This window comes from Leptonychotes weddellii, chromosome 2 (assembly GCF_054177405.1).
Source record: "Leptonychotes weddellii isolate Sample4059 chromosome 2, ASM5417740v2, whole genome shotgun sequence".
NCBI lineage: Eukaryota > Metazoa > Chordata > Mammalia > Carnivora > Phocidae > Leptonychotes > Leptonychotes weddellii.
In genome coordinates this window covers 151,705,661-151,728,428 of record NC_138370.1, presented here as the reverse complement: position 1 = coordinate 151,728,428, position 22,768 = coordinate 151,705,661, and the positions used below count along the sequence as shown (strand labels likewise).

General features: G+C 36.7%; 1 protein-coding gene across 4 annotated transcripts in view; it reads right to left on the bottom strand.

Annotated features, from left to right (window-relative positions):
- ARAP2 (ArfGAP with RhoGAP domain, ankyrin repeat and PH domain 2) overlaps window positions 1-22,768 on the bottom strand; it is a 185,681-nt gene that overhangs the window by 6,729 nt on the left and 156,184 nt on the right. For all 4 annotated transcript variants that reach the window (XM_081812499.1, XM_081812502.1, XM_081812500.1 and 1 more), the window contains exons 29-33: window positions 21,225-21,364; window positions 13,306-13,388; window positions 12,210-12,245; window positions 10,271-10,334; window positions 3,486-3,620 (exon numbers count right to left, since the gene is read on the bottom strand). In XM_081812499.1, coding sequence (XP_081668625.1) covers window positions 3,486-3,620; window positions 10,271-10,334; window positions 12,210-12,245; window positions 13,306-13,388; window positions 21,225-21,364 — 458 coding nt within the window. The remainder of the gene's footprint in view (window positions 1-3,485; window positions 3,621-10,270; window positions 10,335-12,209; window positions 12,246-13,305; window positions 13,389-21,224; window positions 21,365-22,768) is intronic.

The following is a 22,768-nucleotide window of genomic DNA, read 5'->3' as shown; positions in this document are numbered from 1 at the left end:
ATTAGAAGAACAGATTTCTGTATATTAACTTTGTATCTTGCAACTTTACTGAATTCATTTATCACTTCTAATGGTTTTTTAGTGGTGTCTTAGGGTCTATAGTGATTTTACATATCATAGTAACAGTTCTCATTATCTTTCAACCATCAGCAGGTAGACTTTGGGATTTTCTTAGATGTAGTATTCATGCAGGTAATGCTGAAATTTCAAGTAAACTTTAGTATTAGCCTAAGAGATGTAATCTTATACGAAGATGGAGAGAGGGAGGGAAGTGATCTGTTAAGAGTCGACAGGACTGGGGGCCGGGGGCGGGGGGGCCTGGGTGGCTCAGTCAGTCAAGCATCTGACTCTTGATTCCAGCTCAGGTCATGATTTCAGGATCCTGAGGTCGAGTCCCATGTTGAGCTCTGCGCTGATGATTCTCTCCCTCTGACTTTCCCCAACACTCTCTCTCTCAAATAAATGTTTTTAAAAAAGAGTTGAGAGGATGGGACAGTGAGGCTTCGAGTGAACAATATGATGTGCTGGGAGCACCTTTCATGTTGTGGAGAAAGGAGGACATAGTTTATGTGCTACACTGTCCTTACAAGATAAGACATTAATAATTTAAAAAGGATAGATAAGTTATGAAATTAGAGGAGCAAGAGAGAATGTGTCAGAGTATGTTTAGAGAAAAGTAGTTGTTTGAATGGAAAGGTCAGTCTGAAAAGCAGTCCTTCTCCCTGCACAGGAATGTGTTCTCATAGGAAATCCCTTATGTGGCTTTAGTCTGCACCCACATCTGTTTTCCATTATGTCCAGATGTAGGCCCCTAGTTATGGAGGCCTCAAAAACAGCAATACATACAATGATCAATATGTTGATTACAGCAGAAATGCTCTTAAATAACTTTCACTACTAAACTCACTGTATTAGTTGATAATCTCCATGCTATAAAATATATAATCCTATCACTAATCCTCATGATACTGCTTTAGAGGCATTATTTACAGTAAATAAACATTGATTAAACTATAAAATTATATTTTAAGACACAGAAATAGAAATGCTCATTCGCCCAAGGTCACAGAAGTGGGAATTTGGAATGGGATGCCATGGTGCCCTGTTGGGAACCAATGTGCCTCTTTATGTGCTCCAGGATGGGGACAGAGGAGAGAAGCATGCAATGATTCTAGGTCACCATTTTCTGCTGGAACTGCATCATTCTTCTTTGCTCATTGTTTTCGTTTTACAGATGACAAAAAAAATGACAATTTTGGAAATGAGTAAATTATCCCATATTGTCTTCCAAGTTCCTTATTATTTTGACTAGAATGTTAACTGTGCACTAGGCGTTATTCTAATAAATTCTAAAGTATGATATCATTGAATCATCATAGCAGCCTTATAAGGTAGAGCCTTTTTTTATCCCTCCATGCTTACAGATAAAAAGACTGAGCACAGTGTAGTTAGGAGGTACCCAAATCACAGGTGGGACCTAGCATGTACATTCTTAAGCACTGTATTTGCCTCTTCCTGTATGATTTCCTTTGACAACAACTTACTTTCCCTGGCTTATTCAGCTAGCTCACTACTCCATTTTAGAAGTTGCTTTTTCCAGGAAGACTTCCTGCCTGAATGAGGTATCCTCACATATTTTAATAAAACCTCATGAAATCAAGACAAGACTTGAAATGGTAAGTTACCAAATGGCTGAAGCATCAAATTTTCTTATATCATACTTAATAGATCTTTAAAAAAATATATTGCTTATTTACTTATTTAGAAAAAGTGTGTGTGTGGGGCGAGGGGGAGAGAAACCCAAGCAGACTCCTCACTGAGCACGGCTCCTGACATGGGGCTTGATCTCACAAACCCGAGATCATGACCTGAGCTGAAACCAAGAGTCGGATGCTTAACTGACTGTGCCACCCAGGTGACCCCATACTTAGCAATATTTTAAACCATTTTCCCTTTTTAAAACAAAGGATCAAAATGATTCATTTTATAAACATATTTTCTTAAATATTTACATGAATCTAATTCTATAACAAACATTTCAATGGTTCATGTGAAATTTTTAATTTCAATTTTGTTTTAATGCTTCTTAAACTTCCAATGTTTTCCAACATTGGAACATTTAAAATTTTTCTTTGCCAAATTTGTTGAATCACCACATTTACAAAAAGGTTAATTTAGCTTAACTACTTGTAAATTTTTTTTCTAGCCATCAGTATTTCATGGAATTATTTTTAAAAGCCTATAACAAGTTCTTTGTTGTTTGGAGTTCATCAGTTTTCTGATCTTAAGCATGCTAAAAGAGGAAAAAAAAATTGTCTCTAAAATTCTGGATTTAAGATTAGGTAACAAATTATTACACTATATATTTATAAGTCATCATCCTAATTCTATACTGGATATTGGTTAATGTATTTTGATTTGGTCCTAATAATTTATTTTTTGCTTTGCTCCATAACTCATCCATATCAGAAGAAGCTGGGGTTCCAGTAGGGCACATCTACTCCCATGTTTGCTTCTTTTGTTCAAACTATGTCTCCTAATTTGGGTTCTTAGGAAGATTCTAGATTAGCTGAGGAACCCATAATTGTGCAGAATGACTGAATAGGCAACAAAGGAAATAACCATTATTTTCATGGCTTTTATCTTTTAGTGAAGAGGAATATTACACTGGGGTAAATGTTCAAGGAGAGATCTACATGGGAAAAATATTTTTTAAATCTGATCACTAAATTAAAATACCTTTAGTCTTTTAAAAGAAGTTATTTCTGTTTGGAAAGAAAGAGATTCAAACAGCTCAATCCCAAACCCCAAAGAAATAACACCTTTTACATGCTTTTCTTTCTGCTTTGAGGGGCTCAATTAAGGCATTGAAACATGCATTAACCCAAAAGTATCTAATGAGTTTTGAGTGCAAACAGATTTTCTCCTTTCCTGAAGAGATTGAACTTCAAGTCAAAATTGATGCTATGTATGTTCTCTCCACCCCGCAAGGTGAGAAGGAAAACAAATTTTCTGAAAGATGCTAGGTCTTTTTTATTGATGCTCAGGGGTCATCTTGCAGTTCCTTAAATTAACTGCGACACCCCATCAGTTCCCAAACCACTGGAATTTGATTGTGTTACTAGAAAGTCTAGTTACCATGGCTCCAGACATAATCGGCCCTGGGCTTATTGTAAGGGTGTTAAAAGTGAACTTGTAAGACTAATTTGAGACTGTGATTTACCAGGCAGACTTCTGTATACACATTTAAAATTGCTTGGCTATGTGAGGGATAAGAAAATAAGTGGTATTATGCATATTTAATTGAATGGTCAATGACATTATTAAAACTCTTTAAGAAAAGTTAAAATACAAAACTTACTATGCTTTCCAAAGATTATTGTTGTGCTTTTGAAGCCAAAGAAGTAATTAATTATAGCATTTGTTTTCTTATGTCTTAATGTGATTAAGTACATTAATATAAAACAAATAAAATCCTAACCTACCTCAATATTTCTCCGGCCTTGGGTTCCACTTCTCTCATGCTGGATGGGAATCAGAGGCAAACCTCCAATTTTGGGATTTTTGGTTATAGAACGTTTTCGTTCCTTTCCAGCTGGTGGCCATATATCATTTTCATGCTGAGGAAACACAATTGTTTGCTGTTGGTGTGTGATTTTATTATGTGGTATATCATGTTATAGAGTCACTTGGCTCCTTTTCCATATATCCAAATCAAATGATCTGCTTTCCATGAGAAAGCCATTTGTAATTAAGCTGTGGACTCTGGCAGGAGCATCGCTTGAGGATGTAAAACCCTTAAGTGAACAGAGCTTTGCGGTCTCAGTTCAATTTCTAAGTTTCAAATCCATGGCTTCTGTACTACTTATCAAGTCAAAAGGAGGAAAATATTTGAGGAAATTGGCAAATCTCTTTGTGGGGAAAAAATAATACACTTGTCTATATTTCTCGGCCCTGTAATCAAAGTAACTATGCATCCATTTTCTCCCTCCCCCAAAGGTAACCTTAGCGTAAAAATAATTTAACCTCATATAGTCCTCAATTCAACCTAAGGCACAGCTATCAGAAAAATTAGCCTCATTTTATGACCTTTTGAAAAATGTTACTTTCCCATCTAATTGAATTCCAAAGAAATTACCTTGCACACAGACGTTTATACTGAAATCACTGTAAAAAAGAGTATGGCACATTTGTTCTCAAATTACTGACTATATATTCTGGCCAACTGAAGAACTATAGATATGACTGGAGAAAAATTAATTTTGCAATGGGGAGAGATATCCACAGGTAAAAATATAAGCCCCTGAGTGATAAATCCTTCAGATATGCATATAAAAGAAAAATCTTAAAAAGAATTTTTCTACTCCTCAGGGTAGATTAACTTTTCAGAAGTTGGCAAAACAAACTGATTTTCAATCCAAACTGATTTTCTATCTATGAAAGAAATATAGAATACCAATTATAAAATGATAAGCTTTACAAATATGTTCTGATGAAATGAAAACTTTTTGGTAAACTATATAGCTAAATGCCTATTCTTATGATTCAACACATTCCTATCTTAAGTTGCAATTAGTACTTTTATAGCAAAGAGTTCGTTTCAATTAATATTGACTGTGTACCCATATATAATGGCGAGATTATATTGAGGAATATACTGTCAGACTTGGTGCTTATCAGTGTGCATTATCTCATTAATGCATATCATATAAATTTATACAATCTCACTTAACATATATAACTATAATCTTATTTAATCTTCACTGATCCTACAGTATAGATCTTTATTGCTAGATTGTCTATGCATCAGATCTGCCCTTGAATTTTAGTGAAGCATTTATTTTGGTTCAGCAAATCTGTAATGGTAAATTATTAAATGAAAATTACAAGCTTTGTAATGCTATATTTATGTCACAGCCCCAAACTTGGTAAAAATAATTTTGATACTATATAATTGGGATGTTCCCAACACGTAAAGCTCAAAGAAAATTGGCTGGAAAGGAATTCATTAAGCCTATGGATTATGCTTACACTTTTACTCACCGATGTATAATGCATGTGCTAAATGATAATCAGAGAAACGTAAGAGCAAACGCAGTCTCAAATACGTATTTTTTTTTTCTGACATGATATACTACATTGTGTATACTAATTAGTTCTTACCAGATTGATCCAAGAGGTATTTTTCCCAACATACAAAACACTGTACCTAGTAATACATTCTGACATTTATAGTTATTTATAAGTGACCCCAAGAGTCATACTGCATGGATCATATAGCTGAGGATCTTTCATTATTATAACCATGATCACACCCCAAAATCTTCAGTTCTATCTCCCACTTTCTATTTTTTCCCATTCATCCAGCTTTGAGGCATAAGTGACAGAATTACAGGATCCTGAAGATATACCATGTGATGATTTGATCTATGTATGCACTGAAAGGATTCTCCTCCATCAAGTCAATTAAGACATCTATCATCTCATTTATTTTGGTGAGAACATTTAACTTCTACTCTTAACAAATTTCAGTGATACAGTGTAGTATTAACTATCTCAACAGTGACCGTGTTCTACATAAGATCCTCAAACCTTGTTCATCTTACAGCTGAAAGTTTGTACCCTTTTACCAAACTCTCCTTATTTCCCCACCCAGCAACCACTTTTCCAATCTCTGTTTCTAGGAGTTCAACTCTTATTTTTAGATTCCATATATAAGTGATACTTGCAGTCTTTGTGTGGCTTATTTCACTCAGCATAATGCCCTCCAAGTTCATACTTCTTTCTTATTTAAGGGTGAATAATGTTTGTGTGTGTCTGTGTACACACACATTTTCTTTATCCATTCATCCTTGGACTTAGATCATTTGACATGACCTAAGGTGGTTTACATACCTTTGCAATTGTGAATAATGCTGCAATGAACATGAGTCTGCCTCGACCTTTCTGACCTTGACCTCTTACCTTTCCAGCTAACAATTTAGTTTTATTCACTTCTTTAGACTCCTTGAGACCTCCAATCTATTCTCTAACATCATCCTACTTTCCACATCTTCCCCCACTTCCTTCATAGCCTGTCATAGATTTCATAGTCATGAAGTATAATCACCTCCTTATAAATACCTTCAAGTCCTGTGCTACTTCTCCTTTCATCATACTTGCCTGGCAAAGCCCCCAACCTAATTAAACCCAATTCTACTTACTCTATGGGTGCCTACCAATTGATGAAGAAAAAAGATGGTCACTCTAAGGTTAAATTTAAAGTGAGATGAATCTATAAAGTTCAGGCAAGCACTCAGCATTAAGTTGAAGTTTTACTATAGTGCAACTGGCTTCCTTACTCTCTGAAGATTATTTCTCACCTTTCCTCCACCCCTACACTTCCAATATCCCTCCCTAACTCACTGAAGGTGAGCTCACTGAAGAATTTCATTTTCCCACCATGAAATATACTACTCTCCCTGCATCTTTTAGCCATATAAATGAGGCTCCCTTTTCTTCCTAGTATTTACTCTGGTTACACATAACTTCTCTTCAGTCAAAAGTGCTCAATGGGCTACAATATATAGTCAATAATAATGTCTGACACTCTGGTGCACAGCGATTTTTTCAGCAATGATGAACAAATGTGCACTTGTTCGCATTGCTTCATGTCTGCTCAGGGCCTCTGCTGGTTTAATAATCGTTTTCCTCAAGATAAGATAAAAACAGAGAGGGAGGCAAACTATAAAAGACTCTTAATTACAGAGAACAAACTGAGGGATGATGGAGGGCACTTGGGATGAGCCCATTGCGTGTGGAGCATGTAAGGGATGAATCACTACATTCTACTCCTGAAACCAGTGCTATACGATGTGAACTAACTTGAATTTAAATAAAAACTTGGAAGGAAAAAAAAAGCCCAGTTCCAATACAAAAAAAAATCACTTTCCTCTTCTGTCAATTTTTTCTTCCAATTACTGAATTTTCTCCATTAGCATCTGTGCAAAGTACATACCCTCCCATCTTAAAGACAAATAAATTGAAACCCCAAAACCTACCCTGACCTCTTCTTCTTTCTCTCTAGTCACACAGCCTTATTTATCTGCATAGCAAATTCCTTGACTGGATTTTCTATACTGGTTATCTGTTTTTTCTTCCTCTCAACACTTCTCATTTCTTTTTTTTCTCCTCGGCTTAACCTTTAAAGTTTGGAATGCCCCAGGGCTGCTGCTTCTGTCCTTTTCTTTCTTCCTCTCCCTGTACCATACCCTCCTTTCATTTTATATTCTCATATCTACCCCAAATTCAGGGCTTTCAATGCAAACTGAATACTGACTTCCCCCAAATTTACACTGCATCCCCAAATTTTCATCTGAGGGTTTGTTTTTTTAATTTAAATAATCTCTACACCCAACATGGGGTTTGAACTCACAATCCTGAGATCAAGAGTCACATGCCCTTCCAACAGAGCCAGCCAGGCATCCTTTGCCTGAGTTTTTGATCTACAGATCCAATTTTGCTATTCAGCATATTATTTGTATGTCTAACAGACATCTCCAATTTCATATGGCTGAAAGAACTCTCAATTTTCTTCTGCATCTCTGATCACTTCTACTTGCCAGTTGCCCAAGGCTAGAAAAAAATCCTAGGACTCTTCCTTGATTTGTACTCCTTCTCTCAAACTGCTGTAGCCAATCAATCTGCAAATTCTGTTGGCTCCACCTTCAACTACTCTTGAATCTTAATGTCTCACTGTGTCCACTGTTACCACCCTAGTCTGAGCTGCCCATCTTTTCACAGCTGTTCTTCCTGCTTCCATCTTGGACCCCCAATAGTGTGCCCTCAACAAACTAAATTATTATTTCTCCAGTTAATATAAATCAGATCAAATCCTTCTCCTGTTCCCCACACTCCTAAATGGGGACTATATGATATGCTTAGTGGTGTCCTCATTTTTTACATCTTCGTGCACACAGCCCTTCATGATGTTCATAGAACCACATCTCAGGACCCTGTCCTTGCTGGCCCCTGTAACTGGAATGCTTTCCCCACTCCTGCATACCTGCATGATTTGCTCCCTAATTTCAGACATGTCTCCACACACCTGTCAGCTATTTGGAAAGGCATTTTCCTGAGAACCTTTCCTAGTTAGTGCCCTTCCTTACCTCAGTCACACCCATTCCTTTCCCTTATTTTATCAAACTAATATCTATTTGAAATTCTGTCAAATTATTTACGTTCTCTCCCCTTTCTTATTTTAGAAATATTGAGAGAGCGAGCGAGCAAGCATACAAGCAGGGGGAGCAGCAGAGGGAGAGGGAGAAGCAGGCTCCCCACTGAGCAGGGAGCCCAATGTGGGGCTCGATGTACTTTGTAAATGGTATTGGGTTCTCCGGTGAAGGTGTCCATACAGGTCTTACAAGACTGACAGAGCCCTTCTTCTCACGGAGTTTACGTTTTAGTAGGAGAGGCAGAAATGAAAAATCTAATTACACAACGCTTTCTAATTAGAAATACAACTGACGTACAGAATGTTCAGGGTTCCTATAGCCTGAACGTCCGACTGGTCTGAAGATGAGGGAGAGAATTTCTCTGAGAATGTGACACATAAGTGAAAATCTAGAGAGCTTTTGAATCAGGGTGCAGATGGGGTTGGATATTAGAAAAGTATTCTGCACACCCTAAAGAACTCCTTGTAAGGAGCACTTACTGTGTGTGTGTGTGTGTTAACATATATATATCAACATTTGCTAGTTTCCTGTCTCCCTATGGAAGTGAGCCATTAAATCCTTAAATCCAAGAAGGCCTTTGTGTTTATCTTAATCCAAAGAAGTGGAACGAGCAGAGGAGAAGTAATTGGGCTGAATCTCTGGGGCCAAGACAATGAAGGACAGATGAGGCAGGGAGAAAGAAGCTGGCCATGAGAGCAACCTTTGCTTTCTGGTTATTTCTATTTATACCTTGATTTTCAACCACAGAGTCTAGTGACTTCAATTATAAAAACAACAAAAAATCAGAGTAGTTGTACCACAGACACTGTAACAGTTTTGACTCTATGGTTCCAATTTTACTAAAACACTTCAGAACTAGTTTGCTTTCTTTTTAAAATATCTGAATTTCTGAAAAGTCACAAATAAGAGGAAAAGTCTCTAAAAACAGTCTTTTTCTGCGTGTGTTTTCAGGTAGTAACAGTAGCGTCAGACTGAGAAGAGCAGTGTTTATTAACCACCGGAAAGGTTAGTAAGTGAAGAGAGAAAATGGGTTTCAAAACAAGTAAGGGCCAAATTTGGGGGTGAATTAACTTCCCACTTATCAGAGAAACAGGGAAGTATGTCCTCAGTAATAAAGAGTGGCAGCTTAATCGTTACCAGTGAATTTCAATGCTCTTTTGGGAAGCACTGCTGGGAATTCAGCCAAACAAGTTGAGGGGAAAGAAACAATCCTATTAATGAGACTATTTAACCCTTCCCCCAAAGACACAGTCCTCCTATAGGGAGGAGACTAAATGGGGAATTGAGTATAGGTATTAGTTTCTGGCACCCCTGGGTTTAAACCACTAACTAAATGTATGTATGGTGCTGAGCTAGTTAGAGAATCTTTGTTACCTTTATTCCCTCATCTACAAGCAACGCCCCCTGCATGGTTTGTTACAAAGAATACATGAGTTAACTCTTCTGAAGAATCCAGCACACAGTAAGTATTAAAGAAATGCAGGTTCCTGTCCTTGTTTCTGGAAAGGCTAGGGTTGGGGGTGGGGGAGTAGGCGGCCATAGGGAGAACAAGAAAGAAAACAGCACACTTTTCTAAATGAAGATGAATGTGGGACTCTGGTAAAACAAGTTCCTCTTTCTTATACTACCATCTTGAAGCAGTACACCTCTCCTACGGTAAGGAGTTGATGGAGTGCCAACAAAAGAAGCCTCAACAAAGACAGTAAGCTCTCTTTCGAAGAGTAATGGATAAATTTGGATTCTCATATATTTTAAAAATCATATAAACGAGAAAATAAAAGCATACACAAAACTCATTAAAAATGCTTTGTAGGGCGCCTGGGTGGCTCAGATGGTTAAGTGTCTGCCTTCGGCTCAGGTCATGATCCCAGGGTCCTGGAATCGAGTCCTGCATCGGGCTCTCTGCTCCTTGGGAGCCTGCTTCTCCCTGTGCCTCTCTCTGTCTCTCACGAATAAATAAATAAAATCTTAAAAAAAAAAAATGCTTTGTACATCACACTAACATTTCCTATGAGCAGTGGTTATTCTTTGCTGGAGAGGTGAAACCAAGATCGTACCTGGGCAATGAAGACATTGGCCATCCACTCCATCTGAGTTTGTAGACTATCACAACAAATGTGCCTGTAAAACAAGGTTTATAAAATACGTAATTCAAAAAGACAGCAGACTGTTCTCTGGTGTGTTTTTGGTTATTAAGTGATCAGAAACCTCTTTGGATTTCTCCTGATTCATGACTTAATGCAATCAAAATGGGAGTATTTCAGTATAAGTTGCTTCAGGCTTCTGCTAAATGTACATTAAAGTAATAGTAAAATATGCTAGTTTAAACAAAATACAGCTACAGGCTTTGGTAACTGCTGAAAAATGGTCAGCAATATTTTTGGAAAGGCAGAAAGGTCAATGTATTTACTTTTTCAGGTACATTATGTTAAACATCTTTTTCCCCAGAAATTGAGCCTAAGAAGAAAAATATGCGCACATTTTCTAAAGACCAGACATTTAAAAAAGGCTTAGTCTCCATCATTAGGATTATAAACATTAATACCCACAAAACTCATGAAAAATGAAAAACTACTACTGCGTGTCCAATAACACTGATTCAGTAACCTTTTATTGAAAACCTATGTAAAACAGAGATCTTGCCCTCAAGGTTCACATAGTCTATTAGAGGAGCTAGGCATGTAAACCAATAACTTAGAACACAGAGAAAGAGAAAGTCAAGTTGAACACAAATATAGAAAGAGCACACCTGGGGATGCAGTAAAGGATTCTTACAAAAGGAAAATTCAGTAAGTGATGTTAAAATGACATGGACATTTCAAGGCAATTATGTATTTTTACTCCTGTATGAAAAATTATTTGTAAAAATGTTAAAATGAAATTTGTAAAAAATTCTTGCTTCTTTCATTAGATTCTCACAAAGACATTGTCCCTTTCCTTTACCATGTCCAAAAAACTGTCCTCTCTATAATTAAGCACCCATGTGTGCAAAACACTACAGAAACCGAGAAGTAAGTAATGATTAGAGGTGAGAGTTACCTGATAAGACTTTGGGGCATGTGAGCTATAGTTTGAAAGAAGAATGACTGTTGAGTCCAGCACATCAGCAGGAAGAGGATGGGAGCAGCATATAGTGTGGGAGAAGGCTCAGTAAAGCAACTACATACATTCAACATGGAAAGATGAAGGAGCAAGGAATGTATGGTGAATTAAAGACAGATTACTGTTTTATCCTTAAGTAAAAAAAAGAAAAAGGAAAGCCATGGGAAATAAAGCTGATGGAGCCTCATATTAAAGGGCCTTACGTGCTGTGCCTACAATCCTGCACTTTATTCTGTAGAAGAGCATTAATGCAGGAAAGAAACACAATGCATTTTAGGGAGCCCCTCTGGTGGCTGGATAGAGAATATTCTAGAAAACAAAAGTAAAATCAGAGGCATAAAGAGCACTTAGGATAACTGGAATAATCCACACAGATGAAGGCATAGCCTGATCAGAAAGACAATTTAAGAGGCAGATCCCGTGTGGCTTAGTGGTTGGTCAGACACAGCTAGGGTGGGAGAAGAAGACATAGCACAATCTCTAGGGAGACTGGCTAGATCCTGTGACATCAATGGAAAAAAGTACATATTTGCAAAGAAAAGATCTGAGGCCAAGGTTTTTTTTTTAGACTAACTTTTGGCTAGTTCTTATCCTTTATATAAAACTGGATTCTGCCTGCTTATCCCATAAAAGCTGGGGAATTCCACACTCACATAATAACTAGGGAGAAATCAGACGTAGTTTCTTTTAGGAGAGCACTAGCAAGTAGGACACCTGGGATTGAAATGGACCTAAACGTTGAAGCAAATCTATCTTCTTCTTCTCAAAGTATTTTTAAAAAAAATTAACTTCACTTTGGTGAAACATTTCCTGTCTGTAGATCTGCCAATAACATTATTTGTTTACTGAAGTTATCAATATATCAAATCCAAAAACTGTCAGCTGTTAACTTACCAGTGATGTTTTTCAGAATACGCCGTCAATCCCCAACTAAATCCGATGGGAAAAAACACACATAGTAAATACATATTAAAAAAGAAACTGTACAAAACTGAAAACAGGATTAGATATTAAGGAGATAATTCAATGGTGGCAATGTATAACAGAACAGATACTCACAAGTGATGATTCAATGGGTATGACTGATCTCGAGTGAATGATAAGTGAGGGGTTTGGCTACAAATTTAAATATGCTCAAGGGTGATGGAGGGAAGGGGTCTTATGATGTCATGGGAAAGTGAGGGAAATCTCTCCGAAGATACTCTTGGCTGAGCAAGGATAGATATCTAGGAAAATGGCCAAAACAAGATATATACCTTCTCCTACTGATATTGTGGGAAATTAAAGAATGTGTCATCAGCAACACAGGTGTATGTGCTGGATTTACACATTAAGCATGTAGGCAAAAATGAGAAACATTTTCAGTAACAGAAACCCAAAGCAAGCATCTAACAGTTCATGAAAATGTTTCATAAGTATTTGTGAAAACATTAATTAGCTAATCAAATTAAGTTGTGACTAGAAAGTATGGCATAAAGCACATGCTGGCATGATTCAAAGGCTGAAGAGGAGGACAATGTATAAGAGGGTCCACTTCCTCTCCACCATCTGGGTGCTGTGGGTTTACTACCAAATTACACAGCCAGGCATCAAGAAGCTGTTTTCCTGTGTGTAGAATTGTCTGGAACATTCCTTATGTCCCCAGGTCGTGCGACTGATCAAGGAATGGAATACGGAGAAAAACCCAGGTGTTTTCAGTAGATAGGGCCTTCTGGGGATTTCTTGCTTTATGCAACAGAAATGCCATCACCAAGGAATATGACTTCAGTGGGAACATCATGCTTTTTTATCTGCCCACAGAAGTTCCCTTGATCTGCAACAGGTCCCCTGCCATGTCTGTGGCAGCTCAAAGACCATGTCTGTGGCAGCTCAAAGATTTTGTCTATAATTTATAAGAAGCCTGATTAATGCCTCTGACCTCCAAATCCTTAAATAGATACATATTCCTACAACTTTCACTTTTCAAAAACCCTTCCCTTTCAAACTTTACCTTGTTGGAGGCTTCATTTTCTTTTTCACTCCAAGATAAAACTTCACTGAACCAAGAGCAAACATTTTGTCATATTTACTACTCTGTAAGGAAAACAAAATAATTTGTAATTAAATAGACTTTATAAATATCTTTCTATTTTCCTTGAGCATTAATGACTGGGTTTAGAATTATTTAGTTCTCTAATGTTTTAGGGATGTTATACTAAGTTTTTAGTACATGAAGACTGTTCTGATTACAAGGTTATAAATTTAAGTAGAAAATTTTGGATACACATGTATGTTTATATATGTGTGTACATATATACACAGACATAATTTTTTATTCAAGACACCTGGGACCAGATATAAATCAGAACTGATAATTTTTCAATTTTTTCACATTTTAAAAATAGAATCATGTGCAATATTATGTAATTCCATCAATGCTGTCTGGGGCAGCACCCTGCATTCATATAACTAAGACAACTACCTTCATGTTAGGTTTTGTTGCCAAATACATTATGATTTTCTGTACTTTTTGGATTTCAGGATGATGAAAACAACAGTATATATTGAACTATCTCAAGTATCCATATTAATAACATTTTTCACAAATAATTAATGAAAGCAGACTATTAAAAATTTACATCTACTCTGGATCAATGATCTATTCTCCATACACATCCTGACATATTTATCTGTAACTAATATTTTTTAAAAATCCTGGAACAGGGCGCCTGGGTGGCTCAGTCGGTTAAGCGACTGCCTTCGGCTCAGGTCATGATCCTGGAGTCCCGGGATCGAGTCCCGCATCGGGCTCCCTGCTCGGCAGCGAGTCTGCTTCTCCCTCTGACCCTCCTCCCTCTCATGCTCTCTGTCTCTCATTGTCTCTCTCGCAAATAAATAAAGTCTTAAAAAAAAAAAAAAATTAAAAATCCTGGAACATAGGCCATGAGGCAAAACTTGAATCGTTATACTTTAATTTCAAAACTTGTATCAAACCACACACACTTTATTATAGATCCTTGGATAACCTGAAATAATTTTATAAAGATAACAGCCTTGGAAATTATTATTAACACATGCTTTCCCCATACCCTAAGAATTCTGAAGGAAATCTTTTGTTTCAAAGTGTTAGGCATATAGCATTTATAACTAAGAGCAAGGGGTTTGGGATCATAGAAACCTGGGAGCAAATCTGGCTTGCTACTTGGTTTGTGACTTCACGTTACTTTGCTCTGCTCTTCTTGTTTGTGAGTAAAGAGGGATAATAAAAATATTGAGTATCTCATAGGGTTATTATTAAGATTGAGTAAGGGGGTGTCTGGGCAGCTCAGTTAAGTGGCTGCCTTCGGCTCAGGTCATGATCTCAGGGTACTCGGATGGAGCCCCATGTCCACATTTAGCTCCTTGCTCAGCAGGGAGTCTGCTTGTCACTCTGCCTCTCCCCTTGCTCATACTCACTCTCTCTCAAATAAATAAAATCTTAAAAAAAGAAGGTGAAGTAAGTAAAGGGGTACTCTGAAGGATTATTCTACAGACTAAATGAGAAAAATGTCTATAAAGCCTTTAATCCAGTAATCAGCAAAAGTGTGCAGTAAATTACAGCTGTTGTTATTAGGAACTTAGGACACATTGCTTCAGAGACACAATAATACACACAAGTTAGAATCCTAGGACAGTATGCAAAAGCCCATTTAGCAAATATTGGCTGAAATTCAGTACTAAGTACAATTAGCTGAAATTAGAACTAAGTTCTATGAAAGTTAAACTATTACTATGAAGTCTTTTCTTCATGAAAGCAGTTGAATTTGAAAAGTAAAGGACAGAAAATATGTTTATAAAATTAAAAACTGCCTTTCATAGATAAAACAGGTTAAGAGAATATAGAGGAAATATAAAGGCAAAAGCAAGCAAGAAGATGATCAGGAATAATGCTTGGGTGACCAGTGCTCTATGGCATTGATGAGGCCTGGTATGAACATGGTGAATTTACTCCTAGTCACTATAATCAATGTTTGCTATTATCATCATGGTAGATAATTTAAAATAGTTATTTTGGATATTTTTTGTCTTATGGCTACATTTCTAGAAATGGAATCACTAGGAACACTTTTTTTTTTTTTTTTTTTTAAGAATAAGATTTTGGGGGCGCCAGGGTGGCTCGGTCGGTTGACCATCAACTCTTGATTTTGGCTCAGGTTGTGACCTCGGGGTCATGGGATGGAGCCCTGCATTTAGGCTCCACGCTCAGCATGGTGTCTGCTTGTCCCTCTCCCTCTGCTCCCCCACCTCCCGCTCGCACTCTTGTTCTCTCTCTCAAATAAATAAATACATAACATCTTTTAAAAAAAAAAATAAGATTTTGGCCAAACTGAGAGTGTACATTTACTTACAATTAAACATACACTTGTATATTCATTAGCAATTTTCACTTTTGATTTGGTCCACAATTTATCTGTCTTTACTTGTTTGAATTAGTTTTGTATATATGAAATAAGAAATTGCCTTGTCTTTTTAAATGAAATATTCTACACAAACTGCTGTTTGTCTTAATTTTGCTGTTTACTTTTATTATTTTTAGGAAGTCATATTGATCTTTTCTTTTGAACTTTCTTAACTATCTTTTCAACTTTAAAGGGTTCTCACATAGCTGACAAATACTGAATTGCATGGCCATGGAATGTGAAGGGTTGCTATTTTTAAAGTTACTTCTTTTGTCAATCTGGAATATGTATTTCATATACAGTATAGATGAGATTTTAAATTGAAAAATTTTAAGAATTATCCCAGCCCTATTTATTAAACAAACCTTTCTTTAGACATGCATTTATGGTGGCATATTTATCAAAAACAAATCTTAATATACAGGTAGGTCTTTTACCTGACTTTATGGTACCACTGCTATCTCTGTTCATTTTTATTCCAGGATCATATTTATCTCAGCTATTTCAGCTTTACTGTATAACCATAATCACTGGATGGAAAATACTACACAATTATTTTGTTTTTTATACACCAAAATGTTTGCAATTATTCTTATCTGTTTACACTTTGAGGTGATTATCATTTCTGCCAGATTCTAAAAATAATTCCTTTGGGATTTTGAAAAGAATTACATTAAATCTATCGATAAATATTAGTAGACTTTACATAAATTTTATTTCTACCAGTGAAGTTCTGTAGTTTCCCTCATAACGCCTGTACTTCTTGCTAAGATCATCTTCTGGTAGCTTGTGTGTTTTGTCTTTTTATTCTGACTGAGGACTGGTTTTGGGGTACTGATTTTGTAGTGTGCTACTTTACTGAATGTTAAGGAGCAGCACTGAAGTCTAATAAAGAACTGTGAGGTAGCTTTGTAAGGCAGTGAGTATTCCATGTAGGGAAGAGTCAAAGCAAGGAGAATAAGGAGAATTTAGGAACGTATCCAGTCGTGGAGCCTCCCGGCCACACCTGTCAGAGATTACATCAGACCGCAGCTGAGGGGAATGGCCCTCCTAGCTGAGACTGCGAGTCCCCTGGACTCAGTCCCGAGGGAGGCGGCCAGGTAAGGTGAGAGGCAGTATGACGGGATCTGCACAGTTCAGAATGAGAGCAGTAGTGCTGAAGCAGGTAGTCTTCATTTATAACAGGACATCAGTAATGCCAGGACTGCCTACATTTTGACATACTTTTGGCAATAGAGTCTGAAATCATACAAGAGATTCTCCTGACATGCAGGCTCATTACTTTATACCATATATCCTGTCCAAAAAGAACACTAATGACAGAATTTGAGAGGAAATCAGCAGCGGTGGAAAGAAAGCTTTTTAAGTTTCTGTCTTTAAACTGAATATGCATAAAGTGGAACTGTAAGGATACTAACGGAAAGTTCTACAAAAAGAAATCTAATTTGGCAAGATTACTGTTGGTTTATTACAGTTCTCTCTTTTGGTATGTGTATTTGCTGGATAATTTCTTCAAGAAGCTCAATATACTAGACTGTTAGGAATTCTCTAATGTGTTACTTCAGGCACTATAATTCAAAATAAAGTTTTTAACTAAGCCAATTAAATTAGTGTGCTTAAAAAATTATTCTTGCTCCTAAAAGGAATCTGCTTATTAGTGCATGCAACTTTTAATGACCCCTCCCTTACCCACTTGCTTTTTTCACACCAGTAACAGTACAATGATAATATTCTTTGAAACTTCTCACCTTTTATGTAAATCAAGTCTGAAAACATTTTAATTAACATTTTCTGTACAGGGAAAACTCAAAACAAAATATATCTTCCCCTGTGTACTACCCTAATTTGTTGTTAATGGGCATTCATAAATTATCTCTAATTAACACAGTCTTTTTAAGTATACTTTTCAATTTGTAATTTCCACTTCCTTCTCAGTAAATCATTTTCTAAGTATATTCAAGCACACATATATTAATGGCAACTGTCAAAACCAGAGCCAAATGTTTATTCAAATAAGTTAGGTTTTCGCTATTGCTTATTTACTGTAAAATAACTGGAAATGTTAAAATTGCCAGTGACTCAACCATCAATATTAAAAGGGACAGAGCAGCAACATGAAAAAATAACCGGCCACATAAAATCATGTGTTGAAAAAAATGGTAGTTTAAGGAAAACCATAAGCCAAGTCTCCTCTGCTTGCCTGAATGTGCTAATTAAAGTATCCGTTGCATTAATTTATTCTGACAGATGTACAAATACAACTTTTAAGCACAATAATCATAATTCCATAACCTGGGGTCACTGTTATAAAAACAAAATGTGTTCAATGTCCTTAAAAAGCACTGTCTTTCTGACAAATAGTGTATCTCACACTTACACATGGAATTTAAAAAAGTCGAAATCATAGCAGAAAGTAGAATAGTTGTTGTCAGGAGTTGGAGGTGGGGAAATGGAGAGAGATTGGTCAAAGGGTATAAAATTTCAGTTATGCAAAATGAATGTCCTGGAGATCTAAGGTATAGCATGATAACTACAGTTAATATTGTACCTCATACTTGAAATTTGCTGAGAGTACATCTTAAATGTTCTCACCACACACACACACACACTCAAAGCCAACAGATAACTATGTGAGGTAATGGGTATGTTAATTAGCTTGACTGAAGTAATCGTTTCACAATGTGCAGTGTATCAAAACATCATCTTGTACAGTGTAAATATATACAACTATACCTTAATAAAGCTGGGAAAAAGAAGTATTTCAAATGTCAAAAAAACAAAAAACCACTCTTTAAGACAAACTCGATACTGTCACTCTATGAATTATCTTAGACTGAGCAGGTTCAACCTTTCAAAAAGATATAAATTCTTAAAACATATTGTTAAAGGGTATGAGATTATTTCTCTCACAAAAATCAATCCATGTGGAAAAAAAAAAAAAATCACTTGTCCATGAACAAGCTTCCTGTGGCAGATTTTTAAATTTACATCAGCTTGGGGGAAAACACTACAAAAAAACGAATTGTATGGATTGTCATATTTGGGAATCTTTGGTACTGCTTAAATGAAAAAGACTTATCCACCAAGTTAAAATAATGCAAAATTATTATTTGTTTAGTAAGTCCCTGCATGGAGCCTTTGGAATCTGACACCTGGGAATGAACACTCTGCTGCTCATTGGCTATGGTATCTTGGGCAAGTTATGTAATATCTTGGTAAGTGCCGTTTCTTCATCTGTAAAGTGGGAATAATTATAGTACTAATTTCACGGGGTTATTATAAAGGTAAAATGAGATAATCCAAGTGAAATGTATAGAACTCTACTTTTTATAGAGCAACCTTCTGTTGCTACACAATAGAAGTGTTGGTTCCTTGGGGCACCTGGGTGGCTCAGTCATTGGGCGTCTGCCTTCAGCTCAGGTCATGATCCCGGGGTCCTGGGATCAAGCCCCGTGTTGGGCTCCCTGCTCGGCGGGAGGCCTGCTTCTCCCTCTCCCACTCCCCCTGCTTGTGTTCCTGCTCTTGCTATCTCTCTCTCTGTGTCAAATAAATAAATAAAATAAAATCTTTTAAAAAATAAATTAATTAAAAAAAAGAAATGTTGATTCCTTAGTGGGACCAAAAAGTTCAGGTTCATTTTTAAATACCTTAAGCAGGTACCCAACTACAAAAGTGACCCTTAACCAACATAGTATGTATATAGAAGGGCAAGGATTAAGGAAGTCAGTCTAATGAAGGTCAAAGTGGGTGACCCATTGAAGAAAACCAAAGAAAATTCAATCAGATCCAGTTCTAGATGGCTAGAATAATCAGCTGTGAAGTCCTGAATTTACTTTCATGAATACAAATCTGTTAAGTTCATGAACCTCAAAATCTGATGTGTTTAGTTCACACAACCCCAAATTCTTCTGTGCCTCACTTCTGCAAACTCCACTCTTCGTCTACTAGAAAAACTGAAGAATGATAATAAATAATAACCATCTGATACCCATACAGACTCCCTGCTGGGTCTATGAGATGGAATAAAAAGGTGGGAGTTCGAGTACAGTATTTAATATAGCTCTCTGAATAGACGAGGGCTGCAGGATTCAGTGCTGTTTTGTTAGCCCCCCTGCCTAGAGAGTCCACTGTCCTAATCAAAGGAAGAATGCTACTCAGATTTATTTATGCTCACATGGAGGCCTCTCTGCTGGAGGAACGTACAGGAAAAGTGGTCAAAGCATGTGGAGAGCTCAACAGAAGCCATAAAAAAATGAGACCACAGAGCTTTGGAAAGCTGCCTATAAATCCTTTCTTCACAACATATTCACAGATATGCTACTAGTCTGGTCTGTGTTTATACATCTCCACAACAGACCACAGCGAAGCACCACACACTTAAAGTATGCAAGCAATGTATACCCAAATGAATTTTATAATTCAATATAAAAAAGTGCCTTTAGATCCTGCTGTCATTCTACATTTAAATTATTGTGTAGGTGTTATCTGAACCTCAAGGAAGTAGAGATGTTACTGCATACACTTGTAATCACCACCCAAAACTGGATAGAGAACATTTATTTCTCTCATCCTAGAAATAAACTTTTGCCTCAGGGCGTAACATTTTTTTTTAACTTAAATTCAATTAGCCAACATATAGTACATCATTAGTTTCAGATGTAGAGTTCAGTAATTCATCAGTTGCGCTTAACACCCAGTGCTCATCACATCACGTGCCCTCCTTAATGCCCAACACTCAGTTACCCCATCCCCGCACCCATCTCCCCTTCTGCAACCCTGTTTGTTTCCTATAGTTAAGAGCCTCTCATGGTTTGTCTCCCTCTCTGATTTCTTCCCAGTTTTCCCTCCCTTCCCCTATGATCTTCTGTGCAGGTTCTTATATTCCACATGAGTGAAACCATATGATAATTGTCTTTCTCTGATTGACTTACTTCGCTCAGCATAATACCCTCCAGTTACAACCACGTAATTGGTAAGAGTTCATCCTTTTTGATGGCTCTTAATTTTATTGATGAAGATGCTGATTTATATGCTAGCTTATGTAACACATATTAGACTTTTCTTTAAGGACTTCTCTGCACTAAAAAATGAGAAGTGCTCAGAAAGGCTATATGCGGGGCACCTGGGTGGCTCAGTCGGTTAAGCGTCTGCCTTCAGCTCGGGTCATGATCCCAGGGTCCTGGGATCGAGCCCCACATCGGGCTCTACTGCTCAGTGTGGAGTCTGCCTCTTATTCTCCCTCTGTGCTTCCCCCACCTCAAATAAATAAATAAAATCTTAAAAAAAAAAAAAAAAGGCTATATGAAGTTCTTCACTGTGTTACTTAGTGTATTAATGTTATATCCAGAGGCTGCAAGAAATCATCAGCTGACTGTGTGTTCTGTTTACTACAGGGCTTGACTGTCAAGAGAGGACTGACAGAGGTACGAAATGAGAATGTTAATACCTACACAAACATGCATACATATTCAAATACTAAATATACAACTACCTTTGAATCCTTGTAGAGAAAGAGATACCCATCTCGTAAAACAAAATACCGGTCTTGAAACTTATTTCCAGACAGTATTTTAGATGGTTCTTCTTTAATTTTCAAGACTCCTTCTTTGATACTTTCCAGGGCCCTCCTCTCTGTAAGGTACAACATTGCTTTTGTAAGTTAAGTACATTTTCATTTATTTGGAATATGATATAAAACATTTCTATATTTTGTTTTGATAATATAAAATAGTAACTTGTTTCTTACCAGTAAGAAGCCTATGGTTAATTTCTGGGAGCACCATGTGTCAGGGTATTCATATCTACTTATAGGCCTGCCTATGCTGTCCAGTTGGCTACTGGCTAATGAGCACTTGAAATGTGGTTAATCTCAACTGAGACATACTATTAGTATGAAATATATGTCATATTTCAAAGACCTAGTACCAAAAAAAGGTAAAAAAATCATAAGTTTGTAATACTGATTACAAGCTCAAATTATAATATTTTAAATAATGAGTTTAAATAAACTTTATTAGTAAAATGCATTTTACCTGTTTTGTATCTTTTAATGTGGCTACTAGATAATTTAAACTTACCTAACTGGCTTTATTATATTTCTTTTGAACAGCTCTCGAAAAAAAAGTGCAAATACAGAGGCAAAAATGGAAGCCTCTCCCAGAATTCTGATTCAGGAATCCAGGAATTCTTAGGGCACTAAAGAAAATCCTATACATTGGAACCAGGTGAGGGTAAAAAAGGCAAAACCGCTAAGGTAGAGCATTTATCAACAACTACATTTCATGTACAATATTGCCATGTCCCACACTTAGAAACATTCAACCAATTCTATAAAAATACTTTTTGGTAAGAACACCAAATTTGTACTTGTATAAATTTATCAATACAACTCCAGTCTAAAGCTTCCTCCTTGAAATCTAGACGATATTCAACTGCCTACTTGAGAACCGAAGAACGGGCAGTGGGGTGGGGGGGAGGAACCTTAAGTCAAACAGCTATGACACAGTCACTATGGTGTCAACGTCTGTTCTTCCTGGAAAATAAGAGTAATAATACCTATCCTGCAGATTATTGTGGGCCTGCTATTAGAGAATGACCACAAAAAGACGTAGGGTGGGACACTGTATCAGATGAGGACCTTTAGCAATTTTCTGCTGTCAGGTGATAAAATTTTTAAATTCATGCACTGTTTCTGAAATTTACAGAATAACTTGAATGGTTTTACAAAGAACTTTTAGTCTTAAATCTAACATTTCCTTGGTTTGAGGAAAACCTGTACTTCTACGACAAATAATACACAGAGGTTCACAATTATAATCAGCTTAAGAAAACTAAAGTTCAAAAAACAGAAAGAGTTCCTTGTAATGATACTCAACTATGAGCATGGCATGAATATCTGGAAGCAAAAATTCCCAAGAATAATCATATCCCTGACGCTAAGCACAGATATACAAATAATAGTAATTAACAAACCCCAATAGTTTTCATAATACATATACTAGCCACAGACACATTCTTTTTTTTTTTTTTTTTTAA